The sequence below is a fragment of the Urtica dioica genome, chromosome 3, assembly GCF_054948205.1.
Source record: "Urtica dioica subsp. dioica isolate 48M chromosome 3, U.dioica_male_clone48M_v1_H2, whole genome shotgun sequence".
Taxonomy (NCBI): Eukaryota; Viridiplantae; Streptophyta; class Magnoliopsida; order Rosales; family Urticaceae; genus Urtica; species Urtica dioica.
The window spans coordinates 49,475,879-49,500,573 of NC_142758.1; the positions used below are offsets into that span (position 1 = coordinate 49,475,879).

General features: G+C 37.2%; 2 protein-coding genes and 1 pseudogene across 2 annotated transcripts; all 3 read right to left on the minus strand.

The window, feature by feature from the left end:
- Window positions 1-4,531: 4,531 nt before the first annotated feature.
- Window positions 4,532-11,223, minus strand: LOC149403488 (Zincin-like metalloproteases family protein). Its single transcript, XM_089610055.1, has 20 exons — window positions 11,017-11,223; window positions 10,782-10,903; window positions 10,076-10,239; window positions 9,860-9,950; window positions 9,552-9,731; window positions 9,189-9,269; window positions 8,657-8,737; window positions 8,175-8,267; window positions 7,997-8,077; window positions 7,746-7,908; window positions 7,527-7,647; window positions 7,366-7,438; window positions 6,973-7,080; window positions 6,728-6,825; window positions 6,604-6,649; window positions 6,420-6,516; window positions 6,081-6,154; window positions 5,876-5,980; window positions 5,694-5,774; window positions 4,532-4,657 (listed from the first exon to the last, which is right to left on the minus strand). Exons 1-20 carry the CDS (start codon window positions 11,168-11,170, stop codon window positions 4,547-4,549), a joined length of 2,124 nt encoding a protein of 707 aa, XP_089466181.1. The 5' UTR covers window positions 11,171-11,223; the 3' UTR covers window positions 4,532-4,546.
- Window positions 11,224-13,806: 2,583 nt separating this feature from the next.
- On the minus strand, window positions 13,807-15,382 carry LOC149403489 (limonoid 21-O-acetyltransferse-like; annotated as a pseudogene).
- A 5,645-nt stretch (window positions 15,383-21,027) lies between these two features.
- On the minus strand, window positions 21,028-21,504 carry LOC149403490 (limonoid 21-O-acetyltransferse-like). The gene has a single exon (XM_089608707.1). It carries the CDS (start codon window positions 21,502-21,504, stop codon window positions 21,052-21,054), a length of 453 nt encoding a protein of 150 aa, XP_089464833.1. The 3' UTR covers window positions 21,028-21,051.
- Between the last annotated feature and the right edge of the window lie 3,191 nt (window positions 21,505-24,695).

The window sequence follows — 24,695 nt, forward strand, 5'->3', positions numbered from 1 at the left end:
GGGACCGTCATTCATTGCCCTCTCTACGGATGCCGCCTTTTCCGCCAATGGTCGCCGCTGTGGCCACGGGTGCATCTTCCGATCAGCTGACGGCTCGGTCTATGGCTCCTTCATTGCTCCAGCCAACCCGAGTCCCAGCCCTGCGCTCGCCGAAGCTCTCGCCATCAAAGCCGGAGTCCTCACAACCCATCAGCTCGGCCTCACGGACCTCGTCGTCCAAACTGACTGCCAGTCTTTCACGAAGCTGCTCCGTGCCCCGTCCCTTTCGATGACCGAGATCGGCCGTGTCCTCACCGACGTCTCCGCTGCAGCCTCCAGCTTCTCCTCCTTCTCTGTTATTTACATTCCTAGATCTTATAACTTGGCAGCCCATGCCCTTGCCAAATATGCCTTAACTTTCAACTCCAAAGTCACTTGGTGTAATTTTGCCCCTCCCATTACTTGGGACATTATATTGGCTGATAAGCCTCAATGAAAAGTCTCAGACTTTGTTTAAAAAAAAAAAAACAATCCTATTATTGCTTAAATGTATATCACTAATCATGTTCAACGTGCCTTTTTTTCCTTTCATAACTCACCCGGATATGTAACCATCGTGACCAATATATTAGTTATTCGTGATAAATTAAAATAAATAAATAAATAAATAAGCCTCGTCCTCTCTAGAGCAGACCCAAAAATATTATTGATAAACATATTCAGTCTTACGGTGTCATATGCAATAGAGAAAACTCGACCACCAAACCAAGCTCAAGTTACAAATAAGGCCATGTTTAGCACGAGCATAAGCAACATATATTTTTTTTTTCAGGAGGAGGACAATAATTGAAACTAATGTTACAAAAATCGTTGCATAATTAAAAATATCGATCATTGAGAGATGAATTTTGTTAATGATGATTTGACAATCTAATTTTAAGACTTGTTTGCTAATGAATTAGGTTAACGAAAGCAATAGCTTCCGCCATCATAAGATTGAAGGAAACGTCTACACAGAACGCCGAAACTTTGACAGCTTTGAGACCGCATCTCTTACAATCAAATCTATTCTCACTTTATTACCATTTTTCATGAAAAAGCAGCGCCAACATTTTTTTTTTAGGAGAGAGACAGCTTCCATATCGTGTTTTCCATGCTCTTCGTCGTGCCACACAGTGATCTGAACTTCGTCTAGTTGATGGTATTCGTTGTCTTAAAAGAGGCGAGATAGCCTTAAGCTCAATTATCGACATAACATATTCACACCTTTGATTGTTTCTCCATTTTCCATACTCTCCATCAAACAATGATGATTTGTTCAACAACTAAGGAAGGCTAACTGTTAGAAGTAACATGGGGTTCCATCTCAAAACCAATTGGTATTGAGTGGAGTAACCCATGAACCTTATAAAGGGCCCAAGATCGTAACACCCAACCGATGTGGGACTCCTTGATACACCCCCTCACGCACACAGGCTCAGGCACACTTTGTGGCACAGGCACGGGTAGCGTGAAGTAGGCCCCAGGTAGCCCACAACCGAGAATGGGAGGCCCGCTCTGATACCATGTGAAAGTATCATGGGGTTCCATCTCAAAACCAATTGGTATTGAGATGGAACCCCATGTTACTTCTAACACTAACTCATAATGATTACAAGACATTAAAAAAAAAAATTTAAATTCATGTCAATAGTTGTCATGAGAACTTCCAAGTTTAAAGAGCATGTGACTAACGCATACGATGCAACGAGTTGCAGCCACAAAACGAGTGGAGCGTAGATTCATTTGCGAGGCCATACATAGGGAATATTTTGATCATCAAGATTCTATGGATATTTATATTAACCATCATAGGGATCCAACCGTGTGACACTTAATCGATGATGTTAAAATGATTTTTGTCATAAGACTTGGCGTTTTCGTAATCAATGGAGTTCACTCCACATGTTTTTATCGATATATATTTCAAGAAAATGCAAACTGTCTGTTTGATTTCCAAAATTTTAAAAATATCGCATATATATATATATATATATATATATATATATATATATATATATATATATCAATAAATTAATATACTCCGATATGAAAACAAATCATATAAAAAATTAACACATTTAAAACTTTAAACCACTCAAATTGAAGGTTAATATATGTTAGTTAATAGTTTATAAGGTATATACATATTAATATTAATTGCGAAAATAAAAAGATATAATCTAAATGTAATTTTTTAATTAATTATCACATAATTATAATTAGCTATTTTATTTATTCTTGAAATTTTAACTACTTTAAAATTCTAACTCTAACGATATTTTATTTTTGAAATTTGTCCAAGGAAGAACAACACAAAGCTATGTTGTGTGAGTTTGGAGGAAAAACGACATAATTCACTTTTGTCATTTTTTGTCGCAGCTTTTGTTTCTCTCTTTGGAGACTCTGTGTTAAGCTTTTTTTTACATTAATATGTCATATCAATAATTATTTTGCTTAGAACTCTCTTGACTTTTCTTCCTGCCAGACTTTATAATTTTTTTTTTTTAAAGAACACTTTCTTTTATTGTAGTTTTTTTTTTTCTTTATCTGATTTTGTTTCGTTTTCCGAGTTCATTGAATTCCTTCCGACCTCCGAAAGTGAAGACAAATTCGATAAAGCATACTTTTTTGGTCCCCCCTAAGTCAATTTCGATAAAAATTTCGAAAATAAATGGTTGGACATAAATACAATTATCTGATTTTTCATATCAGGTCTTGTCTAAGTCTTTCTCTCTCTCTCTCGCGCGCACAAAATTTCTACATAATTCAGTGCAAAGTTGAACAAAGATTTTATGGGCAGCTCTATTTATAGTTTTATACCAAAAATAATGGTAGCGCAGCTATCGCTACGTGATACGCACGCGCGTGCGTGTCACATAGAATTTATGTTTTACATCGCAGAAGCTTAGTTTACCAACCATATAAATATGTAGACACGTGAGTCTACTCATACTATTAAATATATATATATATATATATATATATGTTTTATAATAATGAGACCCAAAACAATTGAAATGCAGTCAATTTTGAATTTCCAGGCTCTTAAGCTTACCGGCTCTTTCAAGGCAGAAATTGAATTCAGATCCTATCACTTTTGTACCTCATTCCATGTCACTCTATATAAATTATGACCGCTCATGTGTTTTTTAAACTTATTTTTAATGTTATTCCACCACGACAAATGATATGTATAAGTTAAATTGACATTAAAATAGACTTTTTTTAGGGAAATAAAATAGAAAAAAAATATACTTACTACTAAATAACTACAATGCTTCATTACATTTTGTTCGGGATGGGATATTAATCAAAGTGCCTTTGTAGCTGGAGACAAATTACTGAATTAGTGATAATATCTTGTTCGGTTTCTATTGCTATCATTTGATGAGGTCGCAAAATAAAGGAAATTAAAGTCGGCATCGATGCGCTTAACCTCAACATAAACAAATTCTACGACTGTATCTTAGCTCGATTATGGCGGGGTTGTGATTCAGTCCTCTTTGGATTGCTCGGGTGATGGGTTTTGTAACAACGGTGTGCTTCTCGATTTCGATAAACAAGCACATATTCGAGCCTTTTTGAAGTGTCGTGAAGCCTCTGTCAAGGTGACCCATTATCTTCGTATCTATTCATTATTTGTACTCAAGTTTTTTCTCTCTAATCCATGAGCATATTCATCATGTCTACATCCACATTGTGCAAATTTCTCGAGACGGTCGGGGAAATTTTGCATCTATTCTTCGTTGATGATAGTCTCGTTTTCTTTAGAGAAACCACGCGGGAACACCTATCACTCGTGAATAGTAGCTTAACTATATTATCCGGACAAATTGTAAACTTCAAAAAAGCCACGAGTTCAACCAATTTCAACACAGTCAAAAATTTGGTGGGCATCGACATTTACCTTTGGGGCGCTCCCAAACTTCACTCTTAGATACAAGTCTTCAATTCGAGTACCTCTAAACCAAGGCATTAAAACGGAACAATGCTTGGGAAACAAAAACCTTCTTAACCCAAAGAGACTAATTAAGGCGGTGGTCCAATCCGTCCAAACGTGCATTGTGGGCAGTTTTCAAGCCCCGATCAGCATATGTAAGCAATGGCAGAGTTAGAAACTAAAGTTAGGGGGCAAATTTGAAAAAAAAAACAATTCGGGGGGGACAAATTTAAAAAAAATCATATAAAGTTGGGCTAAAATATAAAAATTGATACAAAATTTAGGGTAAAATTTATAATTTTCAAAAGCCCTGGTATGTAAGGAGATTGAGAGGTTGTGTGGAAACTTTTGGTGGGGCTCAAAGGATGGGGAAAAAAATTACATTGCTATAAAAGATTGTATTTCTAAATTGGTCTTGGTCCTAGCCAATATTATACAAGCTTCTCTTCCTCAAAAATCATAATGCGTCATTACAGAATTATTTTTGAAGCTTAAACTCGTTGCACATAAGATGAGAATTACAAACCATAAATTGGGCAAGAAAAATTGCTAGCAAACTTTTTTTTCCCCTTTCTTTCTACCGGATCACAAACTACACTCAGCTCTGGCTTCAACAAACGCTTGGATCGATGGTTCTCTTCCGAGAAAATCCGAGAGGACTTCGATAGGTTCCTTTGCTCCCCCGGGGGCCAAAACCTTCACGATATTGAAACTCATTTATTCAGGTTATCAACGAAAGTTTCGTTTACACCAATGTTCAAAATATCGATACCGATACCCATACCGAGGTTCTGATTTTACGGATATATCGAGTATCGACGGATATATCGACGAATATTCTATAACAATTTTAATACCGACTACCGATTATATCGGTGATATATCGATGATATATCGATTATCGACGGATATATCGACAAAAATCTTATAACAAAATATAATAAAATATGTACCACTATTTATATTTTTAAATTTCTAATAAAACAATCAAATTTAAAATATACCTATAAGCTATAACTTTTTTCTTATAGATATACATTATTAATATTTACATTACTTTCTCAATATTAAAAAATGTAATAAAATATTTTTTCAAAGAAATTGTAATATTTTTTCTACTACATTACAAATATTCTTTAAAATAATAAAAAAAAGAATAGTATTATATATTTAATTATTTAGTCTATTAGTAATTTAGTATAGATATTATATATATAATACGTTATGTATCATACATATATTTATATGTATAATAAAATATAAATAAAGAAATATTGATAATATCATTATACTAAGTAAAATTAATAAGTAAAATGTATAAATAATAAGAAATAATAAATAAAAAATAAAATAAAAAAAAATAAAATAAAAAACGATATTTTCAAATTTGGACGATATTTTGTCGATATTTGTCGATATTTTGGATTTTTTAACTAAACGATATTTTGTCGATATATCATCGATATTTTACCGATATTTATAAAACGATAACGATTACAACGGATATTTTACCGAGACTCTTCAAAAAACGATATATCGGCGATATATCACCGATATATCCCCATATTTTAAAGTAAACTTTACACAACTACACTAACACGAGATATTTCCAAGATTCAACTATACATTCTACCAATAATTTAAGCCTTGGCCTATGGGGGCTTGAACAAGGAATCCCTGGGAAGAATAGTTAAAGGTGATTCAGTTTGATGAAAATCTCTTAGGCATGTACCTGATTCCGAAACTGCATGCCTACATACTGATTAGAAAGGTTGCCCCGGAACTTTGAAGAAAATATATCAGCAGCAAAAACCTGCAACTTTGAAATATCAGCGATGGCCATGATGAACAATATCAACATGATTATTATAATTATTTTGCACAATCATTTGCTGGTATAATGTTTCAAGGTACCTCGCTCCAGACACGACTGTAACAGGCAGCTTCATAACCAATAGCACTACAAGGAAATCGTGATGCTGGGTTTGTTCCCTCCAACACTGGCAAGCCTAACAAAATCTGAGCCAAAACCGAAGGGTAAAAATTAATAAGTGAAATAGTGATGTGAGAGATCTGTGAGTTTCCAGAGTAACAAGTTTATACGTGAAGATCTATGTACCTTTGGATGAAGATGTTTGAATAACTCAACAATGTCAACGTTATCAGCAGAATGTATAATTTGATCAAACAGGCCTGAAAGTGGAGATAATATTTTACTTATTCAAGTTAAGATTGTGTCTGCATATTCAAAGCTATTATTGTCTAAACTCGGTAATGAAATAGCTAAAATCAAATCTTCTCTCTATCGCCTTGGTTGTTTCCTATCTTTCCTTTATTCAATATATGACACAATCAATCCTTTAGTCTGAATCGTTTGGAAAAGCATACACGTGAATACACAAAGCAGATTCTCTAAAACCCTACAAGAACGAAACACAAGCGTGAATAGAGAGCTTACAATAAAAAATTTCTTGCTTCATTTTGATGGCTGAAAATGAATATCGCCATCTTTTGAGAGATTTACATATGTCATCCTTAATGGGCCTTGTAATGTCCTGCAAATCATTAAGTTCAGATGGTTTCTCAATAAGTAAGAAGAAAAAAAATCATTTTTTTTTCTCTATAAAGGGGCGGGCCCGTACCTGATAAAAGCCGGATATCAACTTCAAAGAAGAACTCTCATAACACCTAAATTTAGCACAAGAGATTCATGAGTCACTTCTGGTTTTTTCCAACCAGTATAATGAGAAATGATCAGTGATTTACCAGTTTTCTAGCACCTGAGATGGGACCTCTACAAAATCTGGATCATAGCCCAATCCAGAAAATCTTGCAAGGGACGAACGATTGCATATGTGTTGGACCTAAAGGACATTATTAGTAATCAATTATCAGAGCCATATCAGTGTAACATTTAGAAATCTTATGGAAAATTTGTAAGCTTCCATAAAATCAACAAAATGATTATACCAAGTTCTGGATTCAGAAAATGTAAAGGAGAAATGTCATACCACATGGCCAAACTCATGAAAAAAATTGACCACTTCAGAGAATCGTAACAGTCCAGGGTTTCCATTCACTTCCTTTTTAAATTGAGATATCAGCAAGACCACTGGTATCTAGTCACAGAGACAAAACAGTAAACCAATTATAATGTTGGATCAGCTAATATCCAATCCATAGGATCGTCCTCATATAACAGAAACTAAATGATCGCCGAAAATCGAAGGAAAGTTATCTGCAAAACACAAACTTTCCAAAGAGGTTCATTAAAGTAAATATAACAAAGATATGATAGAATGCCTGAATATATATACAGGAAAACTCCTGCTACGAAATGTCTGAATATCAAGTATAATAATTCCACATTAAAGATTAAACATGATTAGCGACAGCGTACAAACCTGCCGTGTAGCATTGGCTAATAATGCACCATTTTGTAAACCCACGACACATGTGTGATTGTACTTCCCTTCCCTGTTCAATTAAACAAAATGTAAGCAATTTCGGCCAACCTTGAATCACTATAACGAACGAAAAAACCCCAAAAAGATAATCTGTTAACCTTGTGTACATATCAAGGTAGAAATAACCCACAAGTTCCCCCGAACTTGAGTCAAAAACTGAATATACACGAACATCAGTGTGCCAAACTTCGGAATCTACCATCTCCTCGAACCTTAAACCTGTGAAACAAATAATATATAGTTGGATCGGTAATATAAACAGGGCTATTTCAAATTAAGTTTTGGGAGTAAAAACATAACTACAGCTTTTTACATACCAAATAGGTCTTGGACGATTTTGAAGATTCCCGATAGAACCAGATTGACAGGAAAGAACTGCTTAAGATTCCCAAACTCCAAATTAAATTCTTGATCTTGGACTTTTTTCACATAGTACGCTAGATCCTCAACTCCAAATGGAAGGTCTCCTTCCTCTTTCCTCTGATAACGTAAGACCCACTGAGTGAGAGAGAGTCGAAGAAATAATACCAATGCATGGGAAATATAAAGTGAATCTCGGAAATTTAACCTTCGATTCCTTGAGCATATTGAGCTCATTGTTAGCCAAGTCAGTCAAACTACTGGAAATGTCCTCTAAGAACTCCAGAACCTGGACGTACACACGTTTCAAAATCAATCAGCTGCAAAGAAAACCACTGAGAAGTGAGCTGGAATTACTCTTTTTTTTAAATAATACAGCTTCCAACCTTAGATGGTGTCTTTGCCATTCTGCGGTCAACAGCATACTCGGCATAATTTTCATAACCTAGTAACCGAGCAAGCTTGTGGCGCATTTGAACCTAAAGCACAAGGAAGATCGATATCAATTTTTTTATGACTGCTACGATATTTAATTAACGTGAACGTGACAGGCATGATTAAAAGAACGGACAAATTACTCGATGATGAATTTTCAAAAAAGAATCAATTGTCGTAAAGATAGTTGACTAGACCTGAAATCCTGGTTATATATTTATCACTCTGCTCCTACCAATTATACCATGGAGGTGATGGTACTCTACAAAACCAATTACAAGCCATCCACTAGGTTATGAGTATCCTTGTTGTACTTGTAATTTGGCTTCTATTTTGGAATTCCAGAACACATTGGAGGGTTTATTCAGTAAACTTAGATCTCTTCAAAACATATATACATATACATGTGTATATTGAAAGAACAAAATCATACCAGATCTTCTAAGACGGATATATTGACTTGTCCGCACCGCTTTCCATAAGCGACTGCTACGATCTTCCTTGTATTTCCCACCTTAAAACAACCAAAGCAAACAGTTTATATATTATTTTCACACAAAACTATTATACAATGACACAGAGAAACTTAAAAACACCAAGTGTAGGCACCACTAAAGATGCGTCTAGTTTTCTACCTCGCAAGTAATAACTATGTAGGGTACAAAACTAAGTAATGTGTCAACTATTCAGCATGAGTTTACATTGCACCTATTTAAATATATTGAGTTTTATCCACACAGCATATAGTAGATACTTAAAATCCACAATGACTTGACCTTTCTTTCTATATAATTTTGTCCATATTTGAACACTTACAAGGCTGTTTCTCAAGCAATAAATGATTTCCAATGTGACGGTAATTATTGGCCGTTAGAAAATAAATTACCAAATCTATTTAAATACATGATAAATAAACTGAATAAATAAAAGAAACAAACCAACTATTTCAAAATTTGAAACCGCACCTTACAAAGTTCCAGAACAGCAGCAACATGATACCTTTTTAAACTGATCTTGAACTTTCCATTTCCAGTTTTGTTTAAGCTCTGCAAATTTATCAATCCATACGAGCATAAGTCAAATTTAGGCAAGCAATAAACTAATTTCATGAATGTCAAAACAAAACTCATGATAAGATCCTTTCTCCTTCATATATATAAATAATTGTATATTCGCTAAATTCCAATGCAACTGAAGCATAAACTATTTAGGAAACTCTCTAAGTGGTCGACTTTCAAGCTTAAACAATCTTAATCGAAATGAAATAAGTAATTTTCAACGACTTCTTCTAGCTAATAATAAACTAGAAGGGAACAGATATACTGTACCTTTAGAAACTCAATTGGTAACCCAGCTAACTCAGCCTCGCTGAACATAAGACACGTATCATCATCACTCAAGTTCTGGATATATTTGAAGCTCAGATCATCGATTTGTTTCCTTAATCGATGCAATTCTTCTCTCTTGGTTGAAGTAAGATTCAACCCATTGCGTTCAAAGTCTCTCACCTGTCACTGATTAGTAAATAATCAACATCCAGCTTTCATGTTCTATCCAATCCAACAATAACGTAAATTCAAAGATAACATACTATCCAAGAAAAATAAAACATGCCCCGTTTGGAATTTGCTCTCACCAGACAGAAGGCATATCGCTCTGTTTCAGCATTCATCCATTCTCCCTTTGACACAAAAGCTCTGACTACACGGTATACATCCTCACGATTCCTGAAAAAAAGTTAGATATTAACGACCAACTGAAATATATACACGGAAAAATAGCCAAAAGTACAAAATCAACAAAATAAAAACTAGCAGAGAAAAAAAAAACAAAAAAACAAAAAAACAAAAACCTGCAGTCGAGAGCGTGGGCATCAATTCTCCGCTCAGCTTCGGCACTTGCCTTGCGAACATCGTCAGAAAGAGTTACTAACTTTGGAAAAATGCAAGTTTGAATCAGCGGAGATTGTTGCGCCTCCAGCTCTGATAGAAGTAATATGGTATTTGTATATGTAACCTGAAAAAAAAAAAAAAAAAAAAAAAAAAAAAAAAAAAAAAAAAGAAGAAGTAACTAATGAATGTGCAGATCAACCGTTTTTCCTCTATTTTATAACTGATGTAATTATATTTTCCCTACGAGACAAACCATACAGTATTTATTTATATAAACGGCTAATAAGAGGGAGAACATATTACAGCGCAATACTTTCCTTACATTTAGCAAAGAATAACAAGTCTCTTGTACAAGCAGTAGAGTCGAGGACAATCTGAAAAATCCCCTAAATTGGACACTAATCATTAGAAACATATCCTATTTTGAAATGCCATTCTGATCGCGAATATATGTTTTTCTTTCCCTTTCAAATGAAACAACAACGAACAAAATTGAATATATCAAAGAAGTAACAAAGATACTCAGTTTACTTAAATAACCAAACTTCTGCGAACTAGGTCATAAATATCTCAAAATAATCACTACCAACCCACTTCTAATGCACTAAAATGCCTCAAACAATAATACTTTTTCATGAATCGTATATTAAATTATCGATGTAGCACCTTTTCAAGAGGAACCGAAGCAACTGAGTCGTGGACTTTCTTTGACCTAACAATGATTCGATTCGCCAATTTCAGAATCTCCGATGCCGACAGATTAACGCGGAGCTTGGAGCCAGGAAGATCTGCCAGAATTATACACATACACGAAAGAATAGCCAATCAGAGATATTTATAGCCTGTACTTCGCTGAAAAACCTAAACCAAAATTCTCGGGAAATTAAAAAAGATATAAAACCTTTCTTCTTTGTTCTTTGCTTGCGATATTTGTATGCGGAGATTCCGAGATTGACGGCGAGAGCGAGAATCGCGACGGCTCCGGTGAGAACCACGGCGTTTCGTTCCCGTTTTCGCTTGGGTATTTCCTCTGCAGTTCCTTCGTTTTCCACCATTGTCTTTTCTCGTTCTTTTTACCAAACAGAAATTTTGCGAGGGAAAATTTTGGAGCTCTGGGCGGAAAATAGGAAGGTCAATGACCATGACTCAGCGTATTTATATGACAACGCATTATTCTTTAAAAATTAATAAATAATGCAATCAATAGTGCACTCGGTGAGTTTTGTAGTTATAGTTTATGGGCCGACATACCTTCCTGGCCCAATAATGAACAAGGGCAAGTATAGGAAGGGCATAAATACAAGATTTAAGGCTGATAAAGTTTGGGATTATTTTTAAATTACACCTTTCTCGCTGCTTTTTGACCAATATTCAGTATCTCAAAATTAATTCAAAATATGATTTCTTTATATTTCTTTGGTACAAAAATACTTTCAATGAAATATATTTTTACTTTTCTTTTCTATTTACTTTTGTTATGAGATTAATATATTTGCATTTATATAATTCCGCATAACTTTACGTACGTGAGGTGGTAAGAGCTCTCTCTCTCTCTGTTATTTTTCTATGTTCTTGAGTTGTCGAATGCTCACGAAAATAAGGCTTGTTTACATTTTCGTCAACTTTCTTTCACTTTAGTATTTAAAGGTTTTTTGTTCTTCTAGCATTTTTCGTCCACTTGTGAAGTTACAAATAATGAACGAATGATTATGGGAATTTTGAAAAACCTATAAAATATGTAAATTTTCTTTGGGAAATCGTTGAATTTTTTATTGACAAAGATGTCAATAAATCTTGACCTTTCTTAATTTGTTGGTATGATTTGAAATCTTTATAAAGTAATTTAAAACGTTTAAAATATAAATTAGCATCCCGATTACACTCTTTTAATGCAGTAAAGGGTGAAATTTTGATATATATCAAGTGTAGTGATACATGGATTAAACCATGAGTATACAAGGAGGTTGCGTTGTTTGTATTTGTGCTTCCGGATAAAATTATTTTATATCAATTTTCAAGCCTAATATGAGTTTTTTTTTACCACAATATATCTTGAGACAATTAGGACAGTAGTCCAATTGCCCACCACCTTTTAAAAAAAAGTCAAAATTTTATTTTATTTAAGAAAATAACTCATTAGGTCGAAGTAAATTAAATTAACTGTACTAGTTAATTTAATTTAATTCGGTCTGATCGAAGTAAATTAAATAACTAAAATTTACTTCGAACTAGTGCGCTAATTTCTTAATAAAATAAATAGAGTATTCCTAAACTTGACATTCACACTAGTTTAGAACCAAAATTCAATATGTCTAATTTAATCCAAAACTACGACTACACTTTTTTGTGTAATTATGTTTTTACCATTTATCATCTTCCTTTGTTTTTTTTCTCTTCTTTCTCGTCAAAAAACTAGTCCACGTTATCAGAAACCCTAAGATTACCTAGCCGTACGTAACGGAGAGAAAGCTCACCAAGAAAAACAGCATCGGCGCGTCTTTTCGGCCGAGCTCTAGTCCCTTGATGATGAACTATCAACGATGGACTTCTTTTTATTTTTCATATATGAAGAGGAATCTCGTTTTTCTCTTGTTTATTACCACAACGATACTTTATTTTTTTCCATCATTCTTTTTTTTTCCTCAAAACGGCAATGATTCGATATTCTTTATTTTATTTGGATGTCGGTAAAATATCGCAGTAACCATTTTCTAGCACCGGTATTTTATATAACTATGCTATAGTTTATCAACATTTCTTTTACCGCGCTTCAACACTTGGAGAGATATTGACGTTACACCGATATTTTAAACATAGAAAAAAGACATAAATTAGGAAAAATATCGTATCTTATTTTTTCCAACTTAATTGAGTAATTAATTAAGAGAAAATGTTAAAATAATTTTGGGACTACTAATATCATTAAATAAATGTACTGGGTCATTATTAATTAAGTCAAAATTTATGTGGTTTAATTTAGAATAAAGTTTGTGACTTAAGGACATATTTGTCATGAAGTTATTACGTGACTACCATAAGTGTTAATTCTAATTTGATGAAAGGCTAAATTAGAAATAAATAATAGTTATTAGTAACTGCCTGACAATTATTAAGCAATTGTTAATAACAGGTAGATATCTGAATTGCAGTACGTATCTTTTTTTATATCTCCATCAACAAAAATACTTCAAACTCAGACAAATTGTAATTGAAATACCACCACATTTTTATATTTTCAATCTATGGATTCAGATACGCTTCCGCTATTTAAATCTTTAGTTTTATTTCTCTTGAATTTAATTAGGATTAAGTTTGAGATTCAAAATCCTAAAAGAAAGTACTATGATTAAGATGGAAAGAAACATTTAAAAAAATAAAAATAAAAAATAAAAAAACAGCAACAACAACTAATGAATACTACAAAGTTTATAAAGCGGGACAACTTTTTCCTCTCTTTCAACTAATATTAGGGAATAACTAATGTCTTAAACAGCTAATAATATTCGCCATAATACAAAGAAGAAAAGCAGATTTTTATTTAGCTATGAAATGAAGTTACAAGAAAAAGTCAAAGAGAAAAAAAACCGACAAATCATCAACGCTTTTCTCGAACTAGAGACAAAAGAAATCGGAACACGAGTCTCGGATACTAACGGAAGAACAGACACGAGCTAGAACGAAAACACCATTCCTAATTTGCATTTTTTTTTTTAATAATTTTCAAATCAAATCCATGGTCTAATGATAATAAAAACTGACATATTTGAGAAGCTCGACGTCAGCTTCGAGCTTGGCCATGATTTCCGGCTTCAAGCTAACGCAGGCCTCAATTCCATCGCCGTGTTTGGAGTCCATGAAAGTGACGTCATTTTGAAAAGTCAACGCCGGCGAGCTGACCCACAGAGGCTCGCCCGACCCGAAGTCGGTTTCGTAAAAAGGAAATCCGCGCATACTGCTAAAGGAGAACACGTCAAACTCGCCGCCTTTCTTCTCAACCCTCGTCATTTCTTCTATCACATCCTTCATACTTTGGTCCTCTCCGAATTCTATGATCTTCCTCACAAACTCCTTGTCCACTTTCCTTATCCCTTCTCTTATCCTCTCCGATCCGCCATATCCACTTCGGTGATGTCATCGCACAGAAACGCGAAGGCGTCGCGGACGAGGTTTCCGAACGAGTTCTCCGGGAGCGGAGGATCGAGCTTCTGCCGGATATTCACCGCGTGGGACGCCATAACCACCCTCTCTCTTCCGTCCGGCACTGCCGGCCTTGGTCTAAGGCGAGCTAGGCCCAGGCCCAGGCCCCATATGTGGATGGCCCTAAAAAAATTTACACTTTTTACCTATTTTTAAGAAAATTTATATTTTTTAACCTAAAAATTTACACTTTTAACTTATTTTTTAAAAAATTTACATTTTTTACCCTGAAAATTTAAATTTTTATTAGTATTATAAGGCCCCAAAATATTGAATCGCCTAGAGCCCCCGTGAGTTTGGGCCGGCCTGCCATCCGGCCTCGTCAGCGAGAGAAGGCGAGAAATGAGGAAAACCGACAGTGCCTCGATCCGTGTCACCTGGTTATTATGGTGTCCGTAGTTTGCCCTAATGGCCTCGATCGCCGGAAACGAGAACGAGAACACCTTCGACGTGACCGCGATCTTGGTGAACGGGCTGTAGTCGAGGATCGGTATGTCCTGAGGAGGGAAGAGCTCCGCCGAGACGAACTGGGGATTTTCGACGGAGCCGCCTCGGGATAGGGCGGCCCAGGATTTGGCGAAGACGGCGAGAGAGAGACCGTCTCCGAGCTGGTGGGAGATGCAGATTCCGACCGCCACGCCTCCGCCGGAGGAGAACGTGTTGAGCCGGATTCCGACGGGGAACTCGGTCAGACGGTTGAGTTCGAAGGGAAGGAACTTCGCGAGCTCGTTAGGGTTAGGGTTTTTCATTACCTCGGAGAGCTTGTTGGGGCTCGAGACTCGGGCCTCGGAGAAGGAGATTCCCTCGTCGTTGCACTCGACAAACCGGTCGTCTCTGACGCGTCCGGCGAGCGGGTAATATAGGGCTAGGGCCTCGGAGAGAGACTTCTTCATTTGGCTCGACATCTCTCCGATCTCGGGCTCATTGAGCTCGTAGAACAGGATTAGAGGATTGTATATTTTGGGAGATATTTGGTCGAGATAAGAGAGTGTGTAGTGGCGAAGATGGTCAGGGGTTTGAGACGACGGTTTGATGATCAGTTTGGAGGTTACTTCTACTTCAATCTTCATTTCAATCAAAACCCTAGCTAAATGGGCATAAACAAATGATGCTTTAATTAATAAATAAGTTTTCACTGTGTGATACAGTTTTATTAATTTAAATTGGGTTTCTGTTAGAGCGCGAATATGGCTTTCAGGTGGTAATAATTTAGTGGTCTCTGTTAGTCAGTGCATGGTAATATTTGTAGAAAAATATTTGTGTAGATATATACGTATATATTATATATATATATATATATATTATATATATATATGATTGAAGATCAATGTTCTTAAAAATAAATGACTCTTTGAAGTTTTCTGAAAGCAATTATTTAGCAATAACTTTGTACAGCAACTTTTTTTTTTTTTTTTTTCGTTTGAAATATTGAAAAAAATATTTGTGATCCTATTCTGATCTACATATCTAACTTTCACGTGGTATTTATTTGGTGTTGTCACTAGAAACTGTATATTAATTATTGTATGGGTTTCTTTTGAGAGATTTGTAGGCATGGGCCATGGCTGTACTTAAAGCTTGTAGCGACTGATGTTATTTTGGTATAATGAAATTGGTATTTAGATATATAAATAAATAATCAAAAAATAGATTTGGTCATCCATGTATCTACATCCTCCGCAAAGCGGACTAATTGATAGCTCTGAAAAATAAATGTAAGTTTTTACGTCCTTATTACTTAGAAAAAACTAAACACTAGTATAAATTAAGTCTAGAATATGCCGAAAAGAAAATACATTTTCCCTCGAATACTTTAAAAACATTTAAATAAAAATGAACAAAATGAAAAGATAAACCGTATAGTGTATATCAATAGAATAATAATATTGATCCGAGCTGACGTGGCGGCGGTGCTTTTTCAGCGGCGGCGGAGGAGGAAGAGAAGGGCGGCGAGGTTGATGGTGACGAGGGTAAAATGGTCCATGTTTTTTATTTGTTTGGGAAGGGTCGCGGATTTCGGATATAGGCACAGCACAGAGAGCTTAAAAGTTGTTCTTGTTAATACTCTCTGTCTCAGTTACACTACTACAAATTAACATATTGGGTGCGGAAGGGTATTAGGTGCGACATATCGCACCTAATAGTCGCACCTAAACCAATATTAGGTGCGACATGTCGCACCGGATATTTATCCAGATGACTAAAAATTTCGCTAATGTTTAGTGGTATTAGGTGTGACATTGTCGCACCTGATATAAAATAGTCGCACCGAATACTATTAGGTGCGACATTTGTCGCACCGACTACTATTAGGAGTGACAATGTCGCACCCAATGTTTTTAAAAATTAAAGTTGTCAGCAAATTCCCTCCGAATATTTTTGGGTCTGGGAAATCATATTGGGTGCGAAATTGGGTGCGACATGTCGCACCCAATATGATTATTAGGTGCGACAATGTCGCACCCAATATGAAAAGGGGTTATAACTCGATTGAGGCTTCTTCTTCTCTTTCACTCGGTCAAATCTCATTATCACTCTCAGTCTTCTCTCTCTCGCCGCCCGAGTCTCCTCCCTCTCCACTGCCCTCTCTCTCACCGCCGCCGCGAAGTCGCCGTCGCCGCTCTCCTACAAATCTGCTCTCCGCCGTCCCCCTCCACTCCCCGCTCTCCCTTAACCCGCGCCGCCCCTCCCAGCCCCCCGACCAAACGCTCTCAGGTACGTCCCCCCTCTCTCTCTCTATCTCACCGTTTCTCAATCTCACTCTGTCTCTCTCTCTCTTCCAGCCTCGCCCGCTTGGCCGCCCGCTCTCCCTTAACCCGCGCCGCCCCGACCAAACGCTCTCAGGTACGTCTCTCTCTCTCTCTCTCTCTCTCTCTCTCTCTCTCTCTCTCTCTCTCTCTCTCTCTCTCTCTCTCTCTCTCTCTCTCTGTATATAATTATTTTGGTTATATGTGAAATTAACGTTTCCAAATCAATAAATAAATTTCTAAGAAAAATGTAAACGTAACATTTTTTTAAGTGTAGTATCTTTCAAAAATGTAAACTAATCTTTTTCAAATTGGTATATAATTATTTTTCCTATAAATAAAATTGTAAACAATCTAAAAACAGTAAATAAATTTTCAAAAGAAAACGTAGGTGTCCATTTTCCTATAAATTTTCAACACCAGGTGGAGGTGTCCCACGATCGAGAGGGAGTACGGCGGCGACGACGGGAATGCCGACGTGGCGGCGGTGCTTTTTTGGCGGTGGCGGAGGAGGAAGAGAAGGGCGATGAGGGTTGTGATGATGATGAGGGTAAAATGGTCCATTTTTAAAAAATTTGTTTGGGAAGGGTACGCGGATTACGGATGTAGACATAGAGTGTATAGAAGTTGTTATACACTTATACTGTCTCTACGTTACTCGCAATAAAATAGTGTAGTGGGTTGGTTTGTGGGACCGTACGGGAAAATTATTGATTAGGCCTTTTTTTTTTGTTCCCGTTGTCTAATGCAAGGATTTAAATACCGTTACCGTTCCGAGGTTCAGAATTTACTGGTAACCGCTGGTATCGTAAATGAATACCGCGGAAAGCATGAAAAAAATAAACTACTACAAAATACCTATTAGAAGTCGCTATATTTGTGTCGGATACATTTTAAAGCGACGCACAAAATAATATTTTGGAGCTCAGTTGACGTGGAGAAGAGTAAAATAAAGACCATTCAACCAGAACTCGCCACGTGGGCTCGCGTCGCTCAAAAAGCGAATGACACCACGTGTCGTGGGGCGTCGCTCGCTTTTTGAGCGACGCCAGACCATGTGTCGTGTGGTGTCGCTCGCTTTCTGAGCGACGCCAGGTGTCTGAGCGACGCGCAAGACACGTGGCCTGGCGTCGCTCAAAAAGCGAGCGACGCTAGGCATTTTTACCTGTTTTCGGTTGGATTTGAATATTATTTTATCTGTTTTGCTGCATGAAAAATATAGTAGAATACGTATTTTTAAAATTTTTTTAAAAATAATATTGGAGTCGCTCATTAAACAAGCGACTCCCCATTTTAAAATTATATATATATATATATATATATATATATATACATTCATTGGAGTCGCTCATTAAACAAGCGACTCCTCATTTTTAATATTAAAAAAAATTATATATATATTGGCGTCACTCAAAAAGCCAGCGACACTAGGCATTTTTATTCTTTTAAATCGCATAAGTCCCGAAATCTCACAGCAGTTTACATCTTTATCTTCTTCGATATTCTCTCCAAAAAACCGAAAAACTCCATTGAAACCCACCTCCACCACCACCACACATCTCCACCGACCGAGGGACCGGCTTCCACACATCTCCACCGACTTTACTCCAGTCGGCGTCGTGTTCTTCCATGGTGAACGTTTTCAATCGTGGCTTACGGGTAAAAGATTATTTCTAGGGTTTCTTTAGGTTTTGATTTCAAAATTTTATGAGTAAGAATCTTAGTTTTTTGTATTGGTTTTGTTTGTAGCCGGTGTGAAGGACATAGATTTGTTGTTATTTGTCACCGCCTCAGGCGCCCCTAGTCGCCGCCGCCCCTTCTCCATCCGGTCGCCGTCGGCTTTAGGTAGAGGTTTCATCTGTTTTGTTGCAGAAAAATTATAGTGAAAAACGTATTTTTTAAATATTTTTTTAAAAAAATGACTGGCGTCGCTCACTAAACAAGCGACGCCAGTCTGTCGCAGACTGGAGTCGCGTCGAAATTAAGCGACGCCAGTCTTCTGGAGTCGCTTAATTTCTGAGCGACTCCAGTCTGGAGTCGCTTTTTTTCTGAGCGACCCAGACTGGAGTCGCTTTTTATTTGAGCGACTCCAAGTTATAAAACGACGCTTACAAAAAGAGCGACACCCAATTAAAACAACCCGCCAATATGACGTGGCGCTTACGTGGAGCGTCGCTCAGTCATAAGCGACGCCCAAACCTTTGGGCGTCACTAACATACGCGTCGCTCAAAAAGCGACGCCCAAAATATAATGCGTCGCTTTTTGAGCGACTCTAAAGGGGTATTTTGTAGTAGTGATAGGAAACCGGTACCGTTGAACTTACCGTTACCGTTGAGGAATACCGTCAAATACCGTATTTACCGAGAGCAATCCAGAAAAAAACATACAAAAAACATACATTGTACGTAGGATAAAATTCATAAAATTAAAAATAGTGTACAATGTTTCAATACATTACCAAATTACAAACACAACAAAAACTAAGTTCAATAGTACAAACCAAAATGATAAAGTTCAACACAATCCACTAAATACCATAGTTCAAATTTAACATAAAAGAAATAATTTGAACTAAATCATCAAAAAACAATGACAAATTTCGTAAAGAACACTAAATATCATCAGATTTTAAGAATTGTCGATATTTGACCACTTACCGGTAAGTTTCCGTCTGAATGCGTAAAAATTGCCTAAAGACTGTCGGAAAGTGAATGGTTTCTCCGGAAACCGGAACGGAATTCCCCGGAATCTAAGAAAAAAATGAAAGTGAACGGTTTTGTACATACCGGTACCAGGACTTTGAAAAAAACGGTTTCCGGACTGGTTTCCGTCCGGTTTCCCCGAAATTTCAAACCATGGTCTAAGGCAGTTAATTTGAAGCCCACTTTGATGCTCAAGAGAAAACGATAGGAATTATTCCACAATAATTTTAAATCAAAATTCAATACGTTTATTTTAATCCAAAAATATGACTAATTGTTACTCACATAATTCGAGCTGACTGAAAAAACTACTCGAAATCTCGAGAACAGAGGTATCCAGCACCGAGTTCGAGCCAAATAGACCAGAGAACTCTTGAAGGTTAAAGAACGACTCGTTATTTAGTCAATAACGAAACCTAGGCAAAACTTCGAAGAGAAGAGAAGATGGTAGGTCAAAGACTAGTCAAAGCAAAATAACACACGTGTAAAACCAAAGTAACATGTACACCTCGACCGTTATGACCAAGCATCCGAGGAATACTCACCCACTGCAAGAGCAACACTAACGGTTACTAAGAAACCGTCTGGAACGTGGGATTGATCAACCCACGATCCTCAATGTCACGTCCGTAGACACGACACGTTCGAGAGCCCAAGACACCTATAAATAAGAGGAGGAGTAGACATAAGGGGCAGATTTTACACACATACGCACACACCCAAGCTCAAGTCATAACCTTCATCAATCATTCAGCATTCTCATTTACTTTCTTTCTCCTACGAGATTAGTCTGTATTTAGAAAAAGTCTTGCCTAAACACTTGGAATTCTCGGGATTGCGTTTTCAGTACCTTGTGTCTTTCGTGAGATATTGTTGTACTAATTTTTCAAGTACACACTAATTATTTATCTTTTTAACTATTTTCTCTATCTCCCTCCGATCATTGATCTAATATTCAGCTCAATCCTCTACACAAGTTTAAAAAGAATCTGCATCTCTTTAACCTATAATGTTACGGAATAATTATAGTCTTAAAGAGTAACAAAAGCTATACGGTCATAATCAAAGACGAAACACATATTTTATATAGATATGAAATGTAAATAACAGAATCAGGAAGTTATAAAGAGAAAGTAAAGAAGAAGATAAAAGACAAAGAAATCATAACAAGAGATAACGAAATAAAGAAGAACATACACAAACTCATTAAAAAAAACGGCATTATTCAGGAAATACGAGACAGAAAGAAATAAAGACAACGGCTAATTTGGATTTTTCAAATTTTCAAATCAAATTCTTGGTCTAATGATATAATTGGCATATTCAAGAAACTCCACGTCAGCTTCGAGCTTGGCCATGATTTCCGATTTCAAGCTAATGTAGACCTCAATTCCACCGCCGTGCTTGGAGTCAATAAAATTGACTTCGTTGTCGTAATTCAATGCCGCCGTGCTGACCCATGCAGGCTCGCCCCACCCAAAATCGGCGTCGTAAAGAGGAAATCTACAAACACTGTTGAAGCTATACTCGACGAACTCGCCGCCTTCCAATTCTACCCTCCTCATTTCTTCCACCACACGCTTTAGATTCGGGTCCTCTCCGGATTTCCTCATCTTCTCCACAAACTCCTTGTCCACTTTCCTTATCTCTTCTCTTATCCTCTTCGCGATTTCTCCACCGTCGGTGACGGTTCCACGGATGATCGTGAACGCGTCGCGGTGGATGTTTCCGAAGGAGCTCATCGGGAGCGGCGTATTGAGAATAGGAGATGAGGTGTTATCGCTGTCATGTTAGTTTACTTGTTGCTTAGGCTATTGGCTTTATTTAGTTTGTTTAAGTTGTTGTCGTTTTTTGTTCTAAAACGACTTGTAGTTTTCTTTACATCTCAGTCTGATTGCCTACGTGGCTGTTTCATCAGCTGAGAAGGATATAAACCCTGTTTGTTTGTTTTTCTATCAGATCAATCAAATCAATTAGTTTTTTTTTCAAATCTTCTTCCTATTGTTCTTCGCTTTCTCTTCCAAGAACTTAGGAATGCGATATGGTATCAGAGCAAACCTTTTCCGCTGATTGATCACTCTTTTCTCTTACCTCTCCGATCCAGATCGTGTTCAACAACGGCCATGGAATCGAATCAAGAACCTTCAGGGATCGTCGCGAAAACAGAGCAAATCGCTGATCCGGTGGAAAATCCTTTTTACCTGCATCACGGTGATAATCCAGGTGCTGTTCTCGTTTCACAATTACTCACCGGCGACAACTATCCTGGTTGGAGTAGATCGATGCTTATCGCTCTCAGCGTCAAGAACAAGCTGGGCTTCGTTGACGGAACGCATCAGAAACCTTCACCAGAAGACGCAAGATTCAACTCGTGGAATAGGTGCAACAACATCGTGGTCTCGTGGATCCTCAACTCCGTGACTAAAGAAATTGCATCTAGCATCCAATTTGGGGATTCAGCGGCCGCCATTTGGAAGGATCTCCAAGAACGCTTCGAACCTCGCAATGGACCAAGAATCTTCAAGACACTTCGCGAATTGGTCAACATCGTCCAAGATTCGAGATCAATCACGGCTCACTTCACTCGCATCAAAGCATTGTGGGAGGAATTTCAAAATTTCAAGCCGAGCTGCTCTTGTGGAAAATGTACGTGCGGAGCGACCAAGAATCTTGCAGTTTTCAATGAAAACGTCTACGTCATGATCTTCCTCATGGGGTTGAATGACACCTTCGCCAACACTAGAAGCCAAGTGCTCCTCATGGATCCTATCCCGCCAATAAACAAGGTGTTTTCCCTCATCACACAAGAGGAAAACCATCGAGAGGTTGGAATAAATTCACAGCACGCAGATCAGTCCAACATGATGGCCATGGCGGTGAAAGATGACTCCAACCCGAAGAAAACCAACAAGAAAGATCGCCCTTATTGCACGCACTGTAAGATTCTTGGACACACCATGGATAAGTGCTTTAAGATTCATGGATATCCACCAGGATACACACCAAAGTTCAAAAGTCAGTCAAGCGCGGGGGATGTCAAATCAGACAATCGGAGTGGCTCAATCAATGCCCTGACAGATGATCAGTGTCACCAACTCATCGAGCTGCTCTCAAACAAGCTCACCAATTCCACCAATTCCTCTCCACATGGAACATCCACTGCAGAGGCAAATCTCGCCTCATTCAACACAAGTTTTTGTTGTTCTGTTGAAACTTTGAATTCATCTAGCGTTTTCAGTAGAACATGGGTTCTAGACTCAGGTGCCACAAAACACATTTGTAGTCAAAGGTCCATGTTCAAATCACTAACCTATACAGCTAGATCGTCGGTCACCCTACCTAACAACAGTATCATTCCTGTCCATTTCTTTGGAGACGTTGAAGTAAATTCTAACCTTATCTTGCGCCAAGTTCTGTTTGTTCCAAAATTTAGATTTAATCTGCTGTCAGTAAGTGCACTAACTGAAAACAGCAACCTGTTTGTATCCATCAATGACAAAGGCTTTGTTATACAGGATTCTTTCAAGAAGAAGATGATTGGCAGGGGTGAGAAGGTGAAGGACTTGTATGTGCTGACTAATGAGCGAGGAGATGTTAAAGCACAACTCAATACAGTCTCGGCTAAGGTCTGGCACAACCGCCTAGGTCATCCATCACTCAAGAAGATCATCTTGCTCAAAGATGTCCTCCGGTTTAATTCCTTACCCTCTATATCTGATCCCTGTAATGTGTGTCCTTTGGCAAAACAGCCCAGATTGCCTTTCTCTATCTCTGAACACAAAAGTAAGAATGTTCTTGATCTTATTCATGTTGATGTATGGGGACCTTTTCATACCATTTCTCATAATGGACATAGGTTCTTTCTCACCATTGTTGATTATCTCAGTCGCTTTACTTGGGTCTATTTGTTGAAAGCCAAATCTGATGTCACCAGGATTATTCCAACTTTTATTGCTATGGTTGAAAAACAATTCGGTAATCCTGTGAAATGTTTTAGGTCTGACAATGCAAGAGAATTATTGTTTGCTGATTTCTTTGCCTCTAAAGGTATTGTGCACCAGTTTTCATGTGTTGAGACTCCACAACAAAATGCTGTGGTAGAGAGAAAACATCAGCATCTTCTCAATGTTGCTAGGGCTCTTTTATTTCAGTCCAAATTACCTATTGATTATTGGTCTGAATGCATCCTTACTGCTGCTTATTTAATCAATAGAACGCCTGCCAATAACTTGGACAACAAGGCGCCATATTCTATTTTGTTCAATGAGCAGGTTGATTATCACAATCTCAAGGTTTTTGGGTGTTTGGCCTTTGCCTCCACTCTTAAAAGCCATAGATCAAAATTTGAGCCTAGAGCTCGAAAATGTGTTTTCATTGGCTATCCCAATGGAATCAAATGTTATAAGCTTCTAGACCTTAACACTCATGAAATTTTTCTCTCTAGAGATGTCATTTTTCATGAGTTGATTTTTCCCTATCATTCTGTGAATATTGACCATGACAGTTCCAATCCTGATGTCTTTGACACTGTTATCCCCTCTAATCTCAGTTCTTCTACTGACAATCATCTCGATGATGTCATGCCTATTCGAACTAACCTCCACAGGGAAGACTCTACTCAAGCGTCAGATGACACAGAAACACATGAGTTAGACGACATTCAAGCGTCAGATGACACAGAAATTCAAGCACAACAACCTGAGATAGAGCACACTGATGTAGAACTCAGACGCTCATCAAGGCAGCCTAAAACACCTACATATCTCCAAGATTATCACTGTGCCCTCATTGATGCAGTGACTGCGTGTCCTCACCCTAACATCACCTCACCTCATCTTCTTTGTCATGTTTTAACTTATGACAATTTGAGTCCCTCTTTTAGATCTTTTGCTTTGTCTGTTTCTACCTGTTTTGAACCAGAATACTACCATCA

What these genes read in the sequence shown, in the direction of transcription:
- LOC149403488 (XM_089610055.1), bottom strand. Translation starts at nt 11,170, where the DNA reads ATGGTGGAAAACGAAGGAACTGCAGAGGAAATACCCAAGCGAAAACGG. An exon ending in TGATATCCGGCTTTTATCAG is followed by an intron (nt 6,517 to 6,603) that starts GTACGGGCCCGC and finishes AATGATTTGCAG; the next exon opens with GACATTACAAGGCCCATTAA. An exon ending in ACAGTCGTGTCTGGAGCGAG is followed by an intron (nt 5,775 to 5,875) that starts GTACCTTGAAAC and finishes TCAAAGTTGCAG; the next exon opens with GTTTTTGCTGCTGATATATT.
- LOC149403490 (XM_089608707.1), bottom strand. Translation starts at nt 21,504, where the DNA reads ATGAGCTCCTTCGGAAACATCCACCGCGACGCGTTCACGATCATCCGT.